Source organism: Danio rerio, chromosome 16 (assembly GCF_052040795.2).
Source record: "Danio rerio strain M-AB ecotype USA chromosome 16, GRCz13ab, whole genome shotgun sequence".
NCBI classification, from domain to species: domain Eukaryota; kingdom Metazoa; phylum Chordata; class Actinopteri; order Cypriniformes; family Danionidae; genus Danio; species Danio rerio.
The window spans coordinates 13,842,639-13,864,206 of record NC_141036.1 but is presented as its reverse complement, the minus strand read 5'-3'; the positions used below and the strand labels follow the sequence as shown (position 1 = coordinate 13,864,206).

Here is a 21,568-nt window from a genome sequence, read left to right as displayed (position 1 = left end):
GTATATTTAATAGGGATATTTCATTTAAAAGTGACGTGGCATTATTTGCTTGCCCTCATGTTGTTAAAAACCAGCTGCTTTCTTCTGTAGAACATATTTTTGCTCCTTTAAATGCACAATATGTCAGATTCTTTTTAATAAAATATCTAAAAACCATTTGAACAGCATCTCAGATTTTGAATACTTTAGCTCATCAATGAACATGATTTCTGCAGGGGTTACATAGGATGTAACAAAGACCTATAATTCCCATAATTCCACACTGGAGTTATCAAATTGGTAACACTTTATTTTGATGGTCCATTTGAGACTGTTAATAGACTAACTTGACTGTTAGTACAGTGTCTGCTTAAGATCTGTTGATACTGCTTCTTCAACACATTTACCTGACTATAAAAAACTTTGCAAGTACATGTCAACTTACACTAACCCCAACCTAACAGTCTACTTATAATCTAATGAGAATTAGCTGGCATGTAGATGGATTCATTCATTCATTCATTCATTCATTCATTCATTCAATCATTTATTAAATTCATTTTCTTTTCGACTTAGTCCCTTTATTAATCTGTAGTCGCCACAGCTGAATGAACCACCAACTTATCCAGCACGTTTTTACACAGTGAATGCCCTTCCAGCCGCATCTCTTCTTTGGAAAACATCCACACACACACTTATGCACACTCATACACTACAGACAATTTAGCCTACCCAATTCCCCTTTACCCAATTCTACCCAATTCTACCCAATTCCCCTGAACCACCAACTTATCCAGCATGTTTTTACACAGTGGATGCCCTTCCAGCCGCATCTCTTCTTTGGAAAACATCCACACACACACTCATGCACACTCATACACTACAGACAATTTAGCCTACCCAATTCCCCTTTACCGCATGTCTTTGGACTGTGGGAGAAACCAGAGCACCTGAAGGAAACCCACGCGAACATGCAAACTTGACACAGAAACGCCTGACCCAGCTGAGGCTCGAACCAGCGACCTTCTTGCTGTGAGGCGACAGCCCTACCTACTGCGCCACTGCATCGCCCATGTAGACTCAATGTAACTTACATTTAACAAATAGACCATCAAATCAGACATTTGTTTGTTGTGAATACATGAAAATTATATATTGCGCCTATAAGACTCGCATCCTTGCCAACTATTTATATTCTTTTCAAGAATACATTAACTATGTTCTACCTAGTGCTAATGAATGCTGTTACAAAATTCTCATGTTTTTTTAAATATGGTTAAATTATGTTTTAAAATAGGATTTTTGTGGTATATAATTGTCAATATACAATTTCGAACCGCTATAAAAGTTAATTTGATAAACTTGCTGGATCCAATAATGCAATTTGAAAGCATAAATAATTGAAATCACTCATTAATAACATTAGTAAAATGGATTTTACTGGCAATGTATGCTATTTCCGAAAGCTTATTTAAAAATTTAATTCATTCAATGTTCAAAATGCTGTATTACTAAAAAAATAATACATGTAAAAACATAAAATAAAATAAATATAATATAATACAAAATAATAATAATACTGAACACAGAAAAGTACAAAGCAATCTCACGGCAATTCATAACTTTTTGATTTAGTGGACAATTCGTATAAATTCGTTATTCATATAAAATCTAATTCATACATTTTAGTACGATTTGCTCGTCACCCAATGATGGTTGGGTTTAGGGGCGAGGTTGGGTGCCACGCCTCCTTTTTAAAATCGTTCTTTTTTGTACGACTTAACTCGTAGGAATTCGTACAAATTAGCCACTAAACTAATAAAACTGGTAAAATACTTACTTTTCCCTGTGAGATCAGGCTGGAAAAGTACTATTTATTTCAAAGACACTTGAATGTGGTGCTCATTAGACATGCTAACTAACATTAGCTGCAAACCTCAACAGGAGAATCAGGAGTTTCACAGACGTCTGCCAATATATCAGCATGTGTGGAAGAAAACAGAACAAGGTTGAGTATACCTTGAAAGCTTTATAGATATGGCAGTGCACAAAATTGAGTGAAACTTGGAGAAAAAGGAACCTCAATGCCCTAATAAGAGTTACATGACATGTTGCTGCAGAGTGACTTATAGTCAACTGAATGTCTAAAGGGGACCATCAAAATAAAATGTAACCTTTTTTTTCTCCCTGTTCTGTTTGTAGCTTTTCTGCTGTACATAATGTGCTGCTGAAGGTCACTAGTTTTTACAAGCTCTATCAAGTACCTGTGGGGGAAGGTCTGGCCTTGTCACCCCTGTGAGAGAAAGAGGAGATAGGAGACACCGCACGTTACCCACCCAGTAGTGTCGCCTCTCAATGAATCTGTCAGCAGGTGTGTGTATGTGTGTGTGAGTGTGTACTTGTTTTGGTGGATTACAAGTACACAAATTTGTATAGCGAAATGGGTATCACAACTTTAAGGTGGTTTATGAGGACACTACATGTAATTTAAAATAATTAAAATTTAAACTTAGCAGGCTTTTTTGACATCCAAAATCTGCTACAGGTTTTCTATGAGAGTTGGGTTTGGGGGTAGGGTAAGGCCATATATTAAGCATTTTTGCTAAAGTACATTACACCTATGTAGAGTCCTCATTAACCACCAAAACCAATGTGTGTGTGTACATGTTTGTGGTTTATGAGGAAAACAACGTGTAATGACATGGATATGACCTAGGTATTATAATGTTGATGTGGTTTATAAGGACATGCTTTGTGTCCTAATAATTTAAAACTGCTATAAATCATACTTAACAGGGTCTTTTCAAATAATAAAAAAAAAATCCACAGGTTTCCTGTGGGTGTTGGGTTTAGGTGCCGGGTAAGGCCATATATAAGAAGTGTTTTTTACTGTATAAAATACATTTCGTCTTTGCAGAGTCCTCATAAACCACCAAAACCAACCTGTGTGTGTGTTTTACCTGTTAATGTGATTTATGAGGACAAAACATGTTTAATGACGTGTATGACGTTGGTTTTACAGTGTTATTGTGGTTTAAAATGTCTTTTAATGTAATTATAATTTTCTAAAATCATAGTTAATAGAGTCTTTTCAAATGTAAAATTTTACTTGAGGGTTGGGTTTAGGTGTAGTGTAAGGCCAAATAAGAAGCAGGTTTACTGTATATAATACATTATGCCTATGGAAAGTCCTCATAAACCACCAAAACCAACCTGTGTGCGTTGTGCCCTCGTAATTTAACACTGTTTTTAAAATAGTTAACAGTGTTTTTTTTTTTTTTTTTATTAAAAAGTTTTCTGTGACGGTTGGGTTTAGGGGTAGGGTAAGACCATACAATAAGCAGTTTTACTGTGTAAAATACTTTATGCCTATAGAGAGTCCTCATAAAACACCAAAACCAACCTGTATGTGTGTTTACCTGTTCATGTAATTTATGAGGACAAAAATTTCATAATAACATGGGTATTACCTTGGTGTTACAGTGTTAATGTGGTTTATGAGGACATGCGTTGTGTACTAATAATTTAAAATGGTCTAAAATCCAGTGTTGGGCAAGCTACTTGAAAAATCTAGTGAGCTAAGCTATTAGCTACTCTACTTAAAATAGCTTAACTACACTAAAAGCTACCCCCTGGGAAATGTAGGAAGCTAAACTAAAAGCTACAAGGCAAAAGTAGCTTAGCTACATCTAGGATGTTTTTGCAATTTTCATTTTTAAATCAAAGCAACTTAAATCCAAGTCAATCATATCTTAGTGATCAATAAAACTGTCAATGAAACATATGAGGCATAATAGTTCAGTTCAGTTATTTACTGTAAATAGTATGCTGTACCAAACAGAAACAAATTATAGTATATAACAGCTAAACCAAAACATCCAATAAAACCAGGTGTTACACATTTAAAATACCATAGTAATTTATAGTAAAGTTAAATATTTTGGAATAAGTGTTATATTGAATACATTATATGTTATGGGCACGAGGAATCCTGCTTCAGAAATAACTGGTCTCCCCTGTCATCTTTCCATCAAGCAAGTTTCGGTTGGCGACATCGCCAACAAGAGGTGGCAGTAACGCACCAAAAACTTTGTTGTCGAACACCGTAAAACAAGAAGAAGAATTCCTCATTCTCGCCATTCCATCGTATGGCTTTACTTTTATCGGCTAGACACCGGCCTCACAGCTCCGTGAATGTCAGTGCCATCACTGATTGATCCGCAATCAGTAAATGTAACTTGTGTGGACGCGACTGCGCTACTTGATTTGAAAAATAGCTTGGCTACGGAAAAGCTATTTGATTTATAAAGTAGCGATGCTACTGCCACGCTACTGAGAAATGTAGTTAAGCTAGTGGCGTCACTACATGTAGTGACGCTACTGCCCAACACTGCTAAAATCATAGTTAACAAGTTCTTTTCAAATGCTAACGTTTTCTGTGGGGGTTAGGTTAAGGGGTAGAGTAAGGCCATATAATATACAGTTTCACTGTATAAAATACATTATGTCTATGCAGAGTCCATATAAACACCAAAACCAACCTGTGTGTGCGTTTAACTGTTGATGTGATTTATGAAGACATAACATTTTTAATAACATGGGTATGACCTTGGTATTACAGTGTTAATGTGGTTCCTGAGGGCATTTATGTTTAATTTAATTTAAAACTGTTTAAAATTAGTTAACAGGGTATTTTCAAACTTAAAAGTTTTAGTGTAAGAGTTGGGTTTAGTTTTTTGAGGACATGCGCTGTGTCCTTGTAATTTAAAACAGTCTAAAATCATAGTTAACGGGGTCTTTTCAAATGTAAAAGTTTCATGGGAAGGATGGGTTTTAGGGTAGGGTAAGGTCATTTAATAAGCAGTTTTACTGTATAAAATACATTATGTCTATGCAGAGTCCTCATAAACCACCAAAACCAACCTGTGCATGCATTTGCCTGTGAATGTGATTTATGAGGACAAAAAATGTTTAATGACTTGTGTATGACCTTGGTATTACAGTGTTAATGTGGTTCCTGAGGGCATTTATGTTTAATTTAATTTAAAACTGTTTAAAATTAGTTAACAGGGTATTTTTAAACTTTAAAAGTTTTAGTGTAAGAGTTGGGTTTAGTTTTTTACTGTAGAAAATACTTTATGCCTATCGAAAGTTCTCATAAATTACTAAAACCAATGTGTGTGTGTGTGTGTGTATGAGAGGGGGCAGGGCAGTGCGTCAGGGTGCTCTTTTGATAGCCCAGCACAGTTGGCTCAACCCCACGTGTGAGGCTAGAGAGAGAGAGAGAGAACGAGGTGCACAGGGTGAATTCGTCTCGGAAGAAAAGAGGAAGAAACACTGGGCCCTTTTCTCCCTAGATTCACCTGTGGAAGGGAATGAGCAAGCAGACGAAAAAGAAGATAAGGAACAACCTTGTCATTGAACGTGCCTTAAGTTCTGCCCTTATTCTCCACCTCAATCAGAAGCAGCTTTCTCTCTCTTTCTCTCTCTCTCTTGACTTTAATCTCTGTTAAACACCATTCTGACAAAACTTGTGGGAGTGCAGTCTGACTGTGAGTATTCATTTCCATTTATTCTATCACGTTCCTGCATTTATCTGCAAGTGTGTGTGCACTTTTTCAAAGCATATGGGTGCATATGTCTGTAATGCCAGACATTTTTGTGATCTTCATCTAAGGACAATTTGTTGCTTCAGTAGCTGCAGTTAGCGGGTAGTGCAGTTCTTATTAACCCATGAAGAGAGATCTACAGTGAAAACGTTGACGTACTTGAAATCCAGCTCTGGGGCACATAAATAAAACCAATTATTTCTGTAACTCAAGCCTGTGCACATGCACTCACTCTCATCTGCTCCGACGGGCCATTATATCCTTGGCTAGTTGGGCACAAAATTCCTCCCATTGGAATAGTTTAAAAAGACCTAAAAATGAAAACGCTGTCTTTGTTTACTCACCCTTATGTCGTTCCACAGTCATACGATTTGCTTTGTTCTGTGGAAGAGAAAAGGAGAAACTTTAGCTTCAATGTACTATCACTGTTTAATATACAATAGTGAATGGAGACGGGGACTAGTTCAAAATTAATATTCTGTCTTGATTTACTTGCCACAGAAATACACAATGAATGTTCCAAAATAGGGGATTTTGCAGTCATGCTGCAGAATAAACATTTTGGGATCTCTTTTAAGGGATCATTTTAATTCTTAGTTTGAAGAACATTTTAATAATCTGATGAACATTTCGTGCAACGGAAAAATTAAGTGGATTTTAAAGGTCGTACATTAACCAGAAAATAATGTTTATTATTAAGAGTCTACCCATGAATGAATAGATATTTTAATGAAACAGGAGAATCTAGTTATTTCCATTAGAAGTTTTTTTTTTAAATTTATTAAATGACATCATAAATGTATTGAATTTGAACTAAGTGGTTTGAGTGGTTTTCAAAAATAAACAAAAACCTTTTGGTTTTGGGACAACATAAGGATAAATAAGTGATGATGGAATTCTTTTTTTATTTGTGAAATAGCTATTTAAAGTTTTGATATATCAAAAAGTTATATATGAAAGTTTTGAAAGTTTCAAGAAGGTGTTGGATACACCATATTCAAAGTCTGTTTGTTTCAGTAATGGACCAAAAAAGTTCATTGTATGGTGGCCGAGAGAGCTTAATGTGCTGCGATTTAAGAAAACGCATGCAATTATAAAAAAATGCCATCAAATTGAGAAAAGATCTTCATCCGTTTGATAGCACACATGCTGCAAATCCCTTAAAACACAAACACATTTAAACAAAAGTGCTGCATTTTCACACAACGCAAACAAATTAATAAAACGCGCTACATTTTCTCACAACACAACGGAAATGTTTCAAGGAGACCATAAAACAGGACAGACCCATGCTATTTAGGTTATGGTTACTAAGGCTAATAAATACTAAAGACAAGGGAATCGAGATATTAAAATAAAACAAACAAAAAATTCCCCTTTCTAAGATCGCCTTTTATATCACTTAACAAAAGTTACGGCACAGCGGTGTTTGTCAAGTTTTTAAGTCTCCTTGAAACATTTCTGTTGTGTTTCGATCTTTTTGCGCTGTGAGATAATGCAGTACGTTTTATTAATTTGTTTGTGTTGTGAAAAAATGCCAGCGCAGTTTTATTATTTTTGTTTGTGTTGTGAGAAAATGCAGCACGTTGTATTTGTCTGCGTTTTAGAAAATACAGCCCTTTTTATTAATTTGTTTGCGTTGTGTGACAAAAGCAGCATGTTTTATTAATTTGTTTGTGTTGTAAAAAAATGCCAGTGCAATTTTATTTGTTTGCGTTTTAGAAATAATGTAGCGTGTTTAATTATTTTTGTTTGTGTTGTAAGAAAATGCAGTGCGTTTTATTAATTTGTTTGTGTTGTGAGAGAATGCAGCGCGTCTTATTTGATTGCATTGTGAAAAAATGCAGCTTGTTTTATTAATTTGTTTGCGTTGTAAAAAAATGTCAGAGCAGTTTTTTATTTTTGTTTGTGTTGTTAAAAAATGCAGCGCGTTTTATTTGTTTGCGTTGTAAGATAATGCAGCACGTTTTATTAGTTTGTTTGTGTTGTGAGAAAATGCAGTGCCTTTTATTTGTTTGAATTGTAAGAACATGCAGCGTGTTTTATTAATTTGTTTGCGTTGTGAGGTTTGTTGTGAGTATTTGCAGCATGGGTGCTGTCAAACAGATGAAAGTATTTTCTCAATTTGTTGGCAATTTCTTTGTAATTGCACGTTTTTTTTTAAATTGCAGCATGTTAAGCTCTCTCGGACACTGTTTTGTTGTTTGTTATTCAATTCACTGTGAACTGAACTCAAAAACCAATCATTCACACACAGGAAAAAAAGAACGTATTAAAAAAGTGTGCCTCAATAGAATGATTTGTTTACAGGTCTCTACTTCTCTATTTCACATGCCATTGTCAATGTTTTCTTGAATGACGAGCAAATGTTCAGTTTCACACACAGCTATTGTTTGGCATTAAAATACTTGAAATGGACCACTTCCTTTTTGAAGCTTAATAGCCTGACTTACTGTTAAAAGCATGTTTGAGATCTGTGGGGTTTTTATTAAGCAAAGCTGTTTACTGTCAAAGCTGTGATGCTGTCAGACTTCTGATTCCTCCTGTTTCTGTCAGTCACTCACAGACTACACCAGTTGCTTGTGTTCCTGATAGCAGCTCTGATAAGTTCAGGCCTCCTATGACTCTCCTTTCCTTTCTTTCTCTGTGCAGGGAGAGGAACGGGCGTAAGAAATCATCACAAGTATCTGCTCTGCAGGAGGAAGACGTATCTTTTAAAGCCCCCTCCACTTCTTCCTCTGCGGTCTCTTCATTATGACCTTGCTGGCGTCTGAGAGGTCACTGCTCATCCGCAATAAGTTCCGCTCAGGTAAGAACAAAGGCAGGATCTGAGCTGGGTTTTTTTTTTTCGCTGTCCTGTTCACTTTGGTTGGTGACTGGAGTTCAGATGAGCATACTGGTGGCTGTTCTGGTCTCTTTGCAGCTTTGCTGAATGTCTAGGCGAGCAGTATGCATAAGATGACCGTAGACTGACACAGTAATTGGAAAAACAGTAATTACTGTAAATAAAAGCAGCTTCAGTTCAAAAACACATTTACATTGTTTCATGTTTTAAAGACTGAAGTTTAGTTTACAGTAAAATATATATTTCTGTATGTTGACTGAAAACTGAAACACTTGTGAAAACGGTACAAAAACACACAATGAATCTAAGTTCATTTTAAAAGAAATGCTTTGATTTTTTTTTTTTTGTAAATTGGCTTCACAACTGTTCTAGAATTAAACAGTTGAGTTTTAATATTTTTGAATCCATTCACACAATGGATTTCACACAATTTTTGGGTCTGGCAGAAGTACTTTTAGCTTAGCTTAGCATAGATCATTGAATCAGATCAAATCAAATCACTTTTATTGTCACATCATCAGCAGCACGTGCGGCACAAGCTTAGGTGCCGGCTCCAGACAGTGCAAATACAACGACAGTGCAAAATACAGACAGTACAAAATACAGACAGTGCAAATACAACGACAGTGCAAAATACAGACAGTACAAAATACAGAGAGTGCAAATACAACGACAGTGCAAAAGACAGACAGTACAAAATACAGAGAGTGCAAATACAAAGACAGTGCAAAAGACAGACAGTGCAAATACAACGACAGTGCAAAATACAGACGGTGCAAATACAACGACAGTGCAAAATACAGACAGTGCAAAATACAGACAGTGCAAATACAACGACAGTGCAAAATACAGACAGTGCAAATACAACGACAGTGCAAATACAATGACAGTGCAAAATACAGACAGTGCAAATACAACGACAGTGCAAAATACAGACAGTGCAAAATACAGACAGTGCAAATACAACGACAGTGCAAAATACAGACAGTGCAAATACAACGACAGTGCAAAATACAGACGGTGCAAATACAACGACAGTGCAAAATACAGACAGTGCAAAATACAGACAGTGCAAATACAACGACAGTGCAAAATACAGACGGTGCAAATACAACGACAGTGCAAAATACAGACGGTGCAAATACAACGACAGTGCAAAATACAGACAGTGCAAATACAACGACAGTGCAAAATACAGACAGTGCAAATACAACAACAGTGCAAAATACAGACGGTGCAAATACAACGACAGTGCAAAATACAGACAGTACAAAATACAGACAGTGCAAATACAACTACAGTGCAAAATACAGACAGTACAAAATACAGACAGTGCAAATACAACTACAGTGCAAAATACAGACAGTGCAAATACAACGACAGTGCAAATACAACGACAGGGCAAAATACAGACAGCAAATACAACGACAGTGCAAAATACAGACAGAGCAAATACAATGACAGTGCAAAAGACAGACAGTGCAAATACAACGACAGTGCAAAATACAGACAGTACAAAATACAGACAGTGCAAATACAACTACAGTGCAAAATACAGACAGTGCAAATACAACGACAGTGCAAAATACAGACAGCAAATACAACGACAGTGCAAAATACAGACAGAGCAAATACAATGACAGTGCAAAAGACAGACAGTGCAAATACAACGACAGTGCAAAATACAGACAGTGCAAATACAACGACAGGGCAAAATAAAACAGCATACTCCCAAAAAAAAATATATATATATTGGCAGTGTTGACAGCGATATGTACACGAATATGTGTATCCATAGCTGTAGGCAGTAATGTTTTAAGTATGGGTTGGTTAAAGTTGGTTAACGATTGGTTAAAGATTAGACCATTAGCATCTTTCTTAAAAAAAAAAAAAGAGCTTAGATAAATATTTTATTTAAAACTTGACTATTCTGTGGTCACATTGTGTGCTAAATCCGATGGAAAAAAGTTACAGGCAGCTACAGCTAGAAACTCTGCTCTCATTCTGGGTTAATAATCACAGGACTTTGCTACCATAACACAGCTTCAGCAGGCTCAATGATATTATGAAGCACCTGAAAATAGGCTCAACCTGATAACTGAGAAAAAAAGGTCTTGCTGGACAATTTTTAACTATATTGAAAAATATAAAGTTTGCTGAAACAGCATTAATCATTAGCATTTCAAAAAGTAAGTGCAGATACCCCCAAAGACCACCGCCATTGGACTATTTTATTACTTCTGTTTCTTCATATATATAAATATGGAAAAAAGAAATGCATTAAACAGAGATGCAGTTAGTCAAGAGATGTTGAATTGTATGTACAGATTTGTTATAAATATACAGGTTATAAGATGCTGTGTACGAATGCGCATGAGAAAGTATTGCATTGTATATTGATATGCGGTGCTGTGTACAAGTGGGGAATATTTAACTGTTCAAGTGGTAGATGGCCTGAGGAAAGAAACTTTTCCTGTGTCTGGCTGTTTTTGTGCTTGGTGCTCTGAAGCGCAAACCAGACGGCAACAGTTTGAACAGGCAGTGTGCTGGGTGTGAGGCATCCAGAGTGATTTTGCGGGCCCTTTTACTCGCTCTGAAAGAGTACAGTTCTTGAAGTGTAGGAAGGGTAGTGCCAGAGATTCAATAAAATAATGTTTAAAACATCATGTATTAAACATCAAAGTACCTCATATATCCATCTAGTTTTGATATCTTTGTCTTGCCTCCCTTGAAGTTACATAGATAAATAGTACATTAACTACATTAACCCTTTTACACAAAAGATACACATACTCATGTTTTTGACCCTTATTTAGAATGTGTTGCTTTAAAGCGTCCATGGTAACATGTCAATATTATCATGTGACAAACCTCAGACCACTATGCATATATTATTTTTAGTTTCATTTTTCCTCCTTCTGTAAAAACAGACGTATTGTGTGTATCTCAAATATTTGTAAGAACATGTACTGTGTTTAGTCTAATATTAATTAATAATGAACTTATTAATTGCACTATGTTGGCTATTGATCTATGAGTCTGCTTTGTATTGGAGAGACAGAACTGTTTGGTTTACTGAATGTTAGTGAATCAACTTTTCCCGAAACACATGAAAGTAAGTGGCTGTTAAACCGGTACGAGTAGTGTAAACGTTCTAGTAACCTAAAAAGTGTGAAAGAACCACATCATCTGATTACATTTCTTATAAAATACATCAGCATGTATTTTTGAAACCATGCTAGTATTTATTTAAATATCTGAAACATAAAATAAACATTAACAAAAATCAGACCAAGGCACTCGAACAATGTGGAAAATCTAAAAAGCCTTAATTCACATGGCTAAAGTAAATCTTAAAAAACCTCCCCGTTTCAGCAGAGAACTGACTTCATCAAAGTAACAGTGGTCATGTGCGTCTAGAGTACTACTCTTGGGTACTACCGTCACATGACGCATCCAAACATTCAACAATACTCAAATTATTTAACAAAGAAGGACAGCTATTATCATTAATTTGGCATAGATAGAAGCGCTCATACAATTAATACATCTATGCCAAATTAATGATAATAGCTGACCTTGTTTGTTAAATTATTTGAGTGTTGTTCAGATGTTTGGATTCATGAGTCATGTGACGGTAGTACTCAAGAGACTCTTGATGCACATGGCCGCTGTTACCCTGATGAAGGCAGTTCCCTGCCGAAACGCGTTGGTTTTTTAAGATTTAGCCATTTAAATAAAGGCTTTTTAGATGTTTCACATTTTTTCGAGTGCCTTGGACTGATTTCTGTTGTTGTTTAGATGAATCCCGTACCCAAAGAGCACCGACCAGCATTTTTTAAAACAAAGGTTAAAAGGTCTTTTTACAAACAGTCAAACACAACATAATGCAATATTATCTAGAAAGCATAAGAATTTTTTTAAATTAAATGTAAAAAATAAATAATTTAAGGCGAGGCAGTGGCGCAGTAGGTAGTGCTGTTTCCTCACAGCAAGAAGGTCGCTGGGTTGCTGGTTCGAACCTCGGCTCAGTTAGCATTTCTGTGTGGAGTTTGCATGTTCTCCCTGCCTTCGCGTGGGTTTCCTCCGGGTGCTCCGGTTTCTCCCACAGTCCAAAGACATGTGGTATAGGTGAACTGGGTAGGCTAAATTGTCTGTAGTGTATGAGTGTGTGTGAATGTGTATGTGGATGTTTCCCAGAGATGGGTTGCGGCTAGAAGGGTATCTGTGCGTAAAAACTTGCTGGATAAGTTGGTGGTTCATTCCGCTGTGGCGACCCTCGGATTATTAAAGGGACTAAGCTGACAAGAAAATTAATGAAAAAAATAAATAATTTACAGAGAAATGTGTAGATTCTACAACTCAACATATGCCAAACCAATCCCACCTATAATAAATTAGAAGTTGGCATTACTGATGCACCAAGCGTCTTGCTTTGGTTTATCGGGAACCATTGCGAGAAAGCAGATTTGAATTTAGCAGCTGATTACGTGATACACTGAACGTTATAATCACACCCACGTGATTGCACACAATAGAGACCCTATAGACTGATCACACCAGTGTGATGTTATGCACCAAAGGGCTGAGATAAAATAAAATCTTGTAAAAAGATTGATTGAGTGTTTAAAGAAAGAAACGGCTAAATAAAGGTTACATATCAGCATTGATAGGGCTTTATGGCTGAAATTGCTATGGGCACCAACATCACTGAATCCAACCCTGGTGCTTGAGTTATAGAAAGAGCACAATCCATTCGAAGAAAGATGCAATTTAAATAGTCTCATTGTGGTTTAATATTTACAGATAGTAGAACACATTGTTATTTGATTAGGTGTTTGTTTACGACTACTTTTACATAATGACTGTAAAGTTCGACAGATTGATTGATATTTCATAACGTACATCTGAATCCATATTTACAACCAGTTTCTGCCATTGTGCCCTCTTTAATTGACCATGTTCATGAGGTCCCACAGTCTCTCGTAATTCCCCTTATTGTAGAAATGTGGCCAGCAGTGCGGTCCTCCCTGAAGGACATGTGGACAGTGGACAGATTGTCTTTGTTGGTTCCCATCTGTGGTTGGAACCTCTTCAAAAGCGATGCCCTCTTCTTGAGTTCCCTGTAAACATCATGCTGGCAAGACTCTCAGACAAATGTCCAGCAGCACTCTTTGGTTTTGACAAGAGTCTGTCGTCAGAATAAAATGCACTGAGTTTACACTTTAAAACAATTTAGATAGTGTTGAAAAAGAGACTTTTAAAAGAAAAATCACACTCATAATGAAGAGATCTTGATGCGGGGAAAGACTTGTTGTGCTCTGGTTTTGACCCTTCAATCAGCTCTGACCTTGGATATGTTGTGTTGACAGAAAAATGGTTGCTTCTCTGGAAAATTGAGTAAATAAAAAAATGTGAGTCATTGAGTGTATTAAGGGTAAAGTTATAATACAAATTTGGAAAGGGATTTAAGAGGGGCAAAAATGAATCAGCCCATTTCGGTGCACAAATTAAATGAAATTTAGGGGATTTTTCTATACATAGGACGCATTTAGAATCCAAGTAGAGTGTCTGCTCAAATCTGTGAAAATAAAATGTTAAAATATAGGTGAAACAATGGTCCTTCATCATTCACCTTAACAGGTTTATTATGTAAAAATAAATCTGCTTACTTATTCTAACCTACTTATAGGTTATGTACATACATATAGATTTTAAATGCCAACAAATTAGTATTTTGCAACCTTTAATAAAGACTCTTAATATATCATTAACTGATTTTTGTTCTAATATGGCAGATTTAAACCAAAACTATACCAAAAATATGGCATTTTTGGAATTTAACCTTGTAACACTGACCAACATTTTGGTGTTTTAGTGGGTAAAGTCTATATATTCTATATATTTGCTAATTTTTCTTTTATCTGTTGATAAGCATGAATAGATTTTGTATAAATTAGGTTGTTTTTTAATAACGCAACATGATTTAGCAGTTTACCTGAACACATTTCTGAAAATTAGATTTCAGAGACTTGTGTAATAAGCTAAAAAGATACTTCTCAGGATACATAATTAAATTACTTATGTTTATGCATTGAAAGTATAGTAAAATCTAGATTTTGTTTCTAAGGACTAAAGTTTTTGTTTAAAATTATCATACATTGGAGTTTTTTCCCTGTTTTAATACCACACATAGAATGTTCCTACTAATCTGACACACTGATACAGAAACAAATGTAATTTCAAAATTCAGACGAGAACAAAAAGTAATTTCTGCTATTCAAACGTGTAGAAATTACACCTTAAACTATTTTTTACTAGGAGTTGCTTGTTAGGTTCACACTGATTCTGTGAGCAAATCAAAGTAATAAAATTAAGGGAAAAACAACGACTGGTGTTCCCAACACTCTGGCAGTTAGCAGTTTTCTCTATTTTCTAATTGTTTGCACTTTTTAAAAATTGCTTTGGATGATATGTGGACAGTAGTTACTTGCTGTTTTATGAAGTGGAGTTTATTTACAAAGCCACACACTCGTTCACATGCACACACATGCACACACACAAATCATGACAGTTTCCATACTTGTGTATTGTGTTCGGTTAGGCACCTCGTTATCTCTGTAGTGTAGATATGTTATCTTCTAGATTGTGATAAGAAATCTACTTCATTGTTTATTTAAATGTATTGCAGATAAAGCACACTTTAATAGCATGGCCTAATTCAGTGATAAATAGTTTGAGTAAAACCTACAAACAGAGAGTTAAGTGTACTTAAAACAAAGTTTGTAAAGTAAACTAAACGACCAAGTAAAAAAATGACTCAAAAACAAACAAAAAAACTTACTTCAAAAAACTTAGTTTGTCTTAGATATCTAATTTGCCTTTATTCCATATGTGAAATTTACTGAAAGTGATAGTTCCCTCCCAAAATAAACATGGTTTATAACCTAGAAGTTTCTTTATTCTGTTGAACACAAAAGAAGTTATTTTGAAGAAAGTTGAAAAACCTGTAACCATTTACTTTAATCAAAACAAACGCTGGAAGTTACAGGTTTCTTTCTTCAAAATACCTTTTTTTTTATGTTCAACAGAATTAAGAAATTCATAAAAGTTTAAAACAAGCAAAAAGTGAATAAACACTGGACGATTGGATGAACTATTCCTTTAAATCTACATGCAAAAAAAAATACAATAATAATAATAATAAAAAACTTCCCAGAGCAAGATTAAGTAAATTTTACTAATTGTTTTCTAACTCAAATCGATTAAGTTCATTAAACAAAAGTACATTAAACATAAAAAAAAAAGTTCCCCCCCAAAATATCTGACATTTAAAGGGTTAACTAGGTTAATTAGGTTAACTGGGCAGGTTAGGGTAATTAGGTAAGTTATTGTATAACGATGGTTTGTTCTGTAGACAATCGAAAAAATGTATAGCTTAAATAATTTTGACCTTAAAATGGTTTTAAAAAATGAAAAACTGCTTTATTCTAGCTGGAATAAAACAAATAAGACTTTCTCCAGTAGGAAAACATATTATCAGAAACATAATTTAGGAAATATTTAAAAAAGGATAAAATTCACAGGGGGGCTAATAATTCTGTCTTCGACTGTATATTTTATTTGTAAATATATTAATTATAAAATATATTAATTAATATATTAATTTATAAAATAAACATTTTCTCAAATACTGTAAATGTAAGTCTGTGTGTAGTTATACATTTATAATAAATATAGACAGTGGAAAGAATTAAAAATGTTAAAACCTTTTTTTTTTTTTTGATTATGTTTTGGCCAGCACTTCTGTGAAATTATAATTTTTTTATATTTCCTAAGTAATGTGAACATTTTCACAGTATTTCTTATTATATTTTAAAAATTATTTCTCTCATTTCTTTTAGTTTGGCTGGAATAAAATGCTAAAGTCAATATTATTAGCCCCCTTGAGAATATATTATATATATATTCATTCATTTTCTTGTCGGTTTAATTTCTTTATTAATCGGGGGTGACCACAGCGGAATGAACCGCCAACTTATCCAGCACGTTTTTACACAGCGGATGCCCTTATTAAAAACATACCATTGTAATCCCCCACAGATATTATTCAGCTTGTGAATCTAAAAGGCAAGCTTTAAAAATGGAGAACAAACAACATTTCAGACGTCAGAGATAATGTAACAAAACAATGCATAAATTAGGAAAAGGGTACAAAATCATCTCCAAGTGTTTGGATGTCCCGCAGGAGGCTTTTTGGCTCAATTATGGGCAAGTGGAGGCTTCATCAGACCTCCCAGACTCTGCCTAGAAAAGGTCAACTGCTAAACTTTCTGCGCAAACAAGAAGGATACTTAGAGAAGCCAACAACCACTTTGAAAGATTTCAGCTGCTGAGAACAGAGTAAAAGTGCAGCAGTCAACCACAACGGGAGCCTTGCTTAATGCAGACAAATACTGCAGAAGAAACTGCTGAAAGATGCTTAAACTAGCATGCTAAAATAAACTAAGGGATAATTCACCCCAAAATGAAGTCCTTTCCATTTACTCACACTAAAGTGGTTCTAAACTTTTGGGAATTTCTTTTTTCGGCTGAACACAAAGCAAATGATTCTGAAGAGTGTTGCGAAAAAGGAGCCTGGCTGTTTTCTCCAGCATTCTTCATTATATCTTGCTTTGTGTCCAACAACAAAAAAAGAAACTTCAACAGGTTTGGAACAAGTGGAGGAACTACTACATGGTTTTCCTTTTTGGCTGAACAAATTACACGTTAATGCTCTCATTCCCTCACACAATGGGTTTGTTCAATATTGAAGCTGCAATAGGAGATCTTGGAAAATGCTAACATTAGCCTGATATCGCTGAAAGCCCACATCATCCAAAGCTATGCCTCCAGAAATCATTAACACTCATTAGACAACACTAATATACATCACGTAACATTCACCAGAAAGAAAGCTTTCTAAAACTTTAGGTTCTTGATGTTTGTCTGCCATTTTCTGTCTGAAACACATCAGTTAATGTGCCAATGAAGTAAAACAGGTTTCGCAGAGGTATGCAAGTATATATTTTGACAGCCTATCGAAATGTTCGGACTAAATGTTTTGATTGGACTAACTTTTCTTGGTCCGACACCTTCCATAGAATATTGAAACACATCATTTAATGATAGCTATCAGAATCCAAAGAGACTTTCAAGCAGCATAAAAAAATAAAAATAAAATTCTGGAGTTCAGACCATGTGTCTTTAAAAACAGCCCAGGTAATTAAGTCACAAATGTACTTGTAAATTGCAATTATTGATATATTTAGTTATACATAGAAACAAACATAGATAGAAACAAAACACATTTAAAAAATGAAGGATTCCACACAGTTCATTCATGTTGTCCCAACACAAATCGATTAAGTTAACGCAACAAATTTAAGTAGACTGAACAAAAAAAAAAAATGAAGAATGGTGTTGTTTAAGCTCATTTTAAATAAGTAGTTTGGAAAAAGCAGCAAAATTATTTTTTGGATTGTATACAAAACATCTTTGCTACAAAGATATTTACATTATTTATATAATTTGTATACACATATATTTAAATATATGTGTATATGAAATATAAGTTTTGAAAGAGATTCTATTACCTAAGCCAGGTAATAAAAATTAACGCGAAAGTAACTAAAAAGTAACGTGATGCATCAAAAGTAGCTAAGTAACGCTACTAGTTACTTTTTTGGAAGGCAACTCAATACTGTAATAAATTACTTTCTAAAGTAACTTTCCCCAACACTGGGTCAATTTTATAAGCCCTCTTGAGAATTATGTTATATAATATATAAATATATATATATATATATATATATATATATATATATATATATATATATATATATATATATATATATATATATATATATATATATATATATATATATATATATATATATATATATGCCAATATGTAGGCCAGTACAGTGTTTAGGGTAACTCAATCAAATCAAAGTTGTGTAATAATATGACTTTTCTTAGTAAAAGTAACGAGTAAGTAACACATTACTTAAAAAAAAGTAATAATATTTGAGTTACTGTTTTAAAATGCGACATAAGTTACTTTTTAGTTGAATTAATTAGCTTTTAAAAAAAATAAATTGCAAAATTACAATTAAAGTAGTCACAATGAATCACACAGTCAATGAGAGAATGCGTTCATTATTTTGAACGCATCGAAGAAAAGGAAAAGGCGATTGTCTCAATGGGTAGTGATTTTACTTAAGACAAGTAGTACAAAAGTAGCAAACACATTTCATTTTAACTTTCAATAACCTGTATATACGACATTTAGAGCTCTGGGGTCAGGAAGTTCTCAGATAACATTATCCTAAAATAGAGAGAAAATGAAAAAAAAAAAACCTTCACTGCAGAAAATTATGAAAGCAACACTGCACACTTGTTTGCCAACACAACGTGACATCTCTCTGCCATCTTAACACTGTAACATTAATGAATAGTAATAAAGTTGCACAATAGAGCGCGCTGATTGGTTTGAACCAAGCCTTACTCGTGCAATAATGCAGCACACTCGGAGACGTAATACGGTACTCCCAGGTACAGACGTCCAGTCTACATGCTGGAATACACGCTAAGATAAGGCAAAAACAACCAATTTTTACTTTTTAGTGAAATATATGTGTCCTAATAGTGTTTTTAGCAGTGTGGGACACATATACAACTGACAATGGCTCAAAAAATGTGTTTTGGTGTTTCGTGACCCTTTAAGGTAAATGTAGGTGTAGGCTAAAGCAAAAAACAAGTTCTGAAAGAGATCAGCCAGGTAATAAAAAGTAACACAAAAGTAACATAATGAATGACTTGCCAGGGTTCAACGCTAAGGATTTTTTCTACTGGCCCAATCGGACCAGTGGTTCAGATTTTTACTTGCCCTGCCAATATTTTCACTGGCCCCACCAAAAAAAGTTAATTTCTTAGCCACAAATAAAAAAATGTGCCAAAATGTTTGTATATATAGAATTTAAATATTTCAAAATTTTTAATAAATGTGTAATGAGCAAAATTCAAAGTGTTTTGAAACAAAACATGGCTAAAGACCTGCCAAACTGATGGCAAACTGTACAAAAGATCACTTTTTTTTTGTCGTGGTGTACCCTCGTATATGTCTGCTTCCAAGATGTTAGAAACAAATGTTTTCCTTTAGCATCATCATTTGATGTCATCGCCATGTTGCTGTCTCTTCACTGTACTAATAACGTGCTCACAACATCCAATCAGATAAGAAGAACCGAGAAGGTAGCATTTGAAGGCTTGAAAAATCTCAATGTTTCTCAATTCTAAAACTTTATTTGCACGCAATTGACAAATAGTCACAGGCAAATTAAACTTTAGTAACAAGGAAGCAGTGGCCCGATCGGGCCAGTAACTATCCTGTCTACTGTCCAGAGCATCTCACACGCTGGCCCCGGGCCATCGGGCAGTCCTTATTGTTGAGCCCTGCTTGCCATAAAGGTAACCAAGTAACGCAACTAGTTTTTGGGGGAGTAACTTATTTTTGTAATCTATTACTTTCTAAATACCAACACTGGGCCAATAATATTATCCCTCTTACGAATTATGTATAATTATGGGTCCCACTTTATATTAAGTGTCCTTAACTACTATGTACTTACATAAATAAATAAATACAATGTACTTACTGTGTTTATAATGTATTTGAGAACACTTGTGGTGCTTTTGAGTTGGGATAGAGGTTCGGTTATGCACAGGTTTGGTGGCATGGGTAGGTTTAAGTGTGGGTTAAGGTGTAAGGGATGGTGAACAATGTATTTACAAATGTAATAACAAAAGTTAATTACAGATGTAATTACATTGCAACAACATGTATTTAATCAATAAGTACACAGTAAACACATGTATTTACACAATAAGTACATTGTAACAAACTATTAATTTTAGTGTAAGTACATATTAGTTAAGGCCACAATATAAAGTGGTACCTAATTATGTATATACAGTTGAAGACAGAATTATTAGCCCTCCTTTGATTTTTTTTTAAAATACTTCCTAAAGTACGTTTAACAGAGCAAGGAAATTTTCACAGAATGTCTGACAATATTTTTTTCTTCTGGAGAAAAATTTATTTGTTTTATTTCGGCTAGAGTAAAAGCAGTTTAAAAAATTTTTTAATCACCATTTTAAGGTCAAAATTATTAGCTCCTTTAAGCTATTTTTTTTCGATAGTTTACAGAACAAACCATCGTTATACAATAACTTGCCTAATTACCCTAACCTGACAATTTAACCTAATTAACCTAGTTAAGCCTTTAAATGTCACTTTACACTGTATAGTATATAGTGTATTTACACTGTATACACTGTATAGTGTCTTGAAAAATATCTAGTCAAATATTATTTACTGTCATCATGGCAAAGATAAAATAAATCAGGTATTAGAAATGAGTTATTAAAACTATTATGTTTAGAAACGTGTTGAAAAAATGTCTCTGTTAAACAGAAATTGGGAAAAAACAAGGGGGCTAATAATTCGGACTTCAACTGTATATACTACACACTGTACATGCCATCTTCTTTAATATTTTACGCACAAAAGGCTCTAAATAACATTTGATCAAAAATATGAAAGAAATGTCATCAGCAGTTTACAGAATACATCTAAAATTTTTCATTCAAACACAATGATAAATCGCAAATGCATATAATATGTGTGTGAGCGAGTGAGCGCATGTGCATGTGTGTGACCTTCCATATCTACAGTGTATAGTGAGTTAGAAACAGTTTTGCCCACAGCTTGATTATGATCCTTTAGACATTGTCTGCACAATATGCAAGTATATCTATATTGAGTATCACTAGATGGTTTAGAGTTAGCAGAGTGAATTGACATTCTTAAAAAGTAACTCATAATCAGCAGAATGTCTCTTGAGGACCATTAAAACCAACTGTTGTCAGATACCGAGCAGACAATCGGCTAATGCTAAATGACTACAAGTTGACATGTAGATACAAAGTTGCTCAAAGTAAACAGAATGTCTAAATGTTACTGAAAAGAAGGCGTCATCCATGTCCTTTGTTATGTATTGATTTCAGGCGTTTACGGTGATCTCAACAGGTG

At 34.5% G+C, this 21,568-nt stretch overlaps 2 protein-coding genes across 6 annotated transcripts in view; both read left to right on the top strand.

Moving 5' to 3' along the window:
* The first annotated feature begins 5,284 nt into the window (after positions 1–5,284).
* Positions 5,285–21,568, top strand: part of si:dkeyp-69b9.3 — a 37,848-nt gene continuing 21,564 nt past the window's right edge. For all 5 annotated transcript variants that reach the window (XR_015511131.1, XR_015511132.1, XR_015511130.1 and 2 more), the window contains exons 1-2: positions 5,285–5,531; positions 8,241–8,397. Coding sequence is in view for 1 of the 5 variants with exons in the window: in XM_087286760.1 (XP_087142886.1) it covers positions 8,343–8,397 (55 nt within the window). In the remaining 4 variants the exon portion in view is untranslated. The remainder of the gene's footprint in view (positions 5,532–8,240; positions 8,398–21,568) is intronic.
* On the top strand, positions 8,547–10,684 carry LOC141378342 (uncharacterized). The gene is made up of 3 exons (XM_087286361.1): positions 8,547–8,552; positions 8,902–9,929; positions 10,126–10,684. Exons 1-2 carry the CDS (start codon positions 8,547–8,549, stop codon positions 9,892–9,894), a joined length of 999 nt encoding a protein of 332 aa, XP_087142487.1. The 3' UTR covers positions 9,895–9,929; positions 10,126–10,684.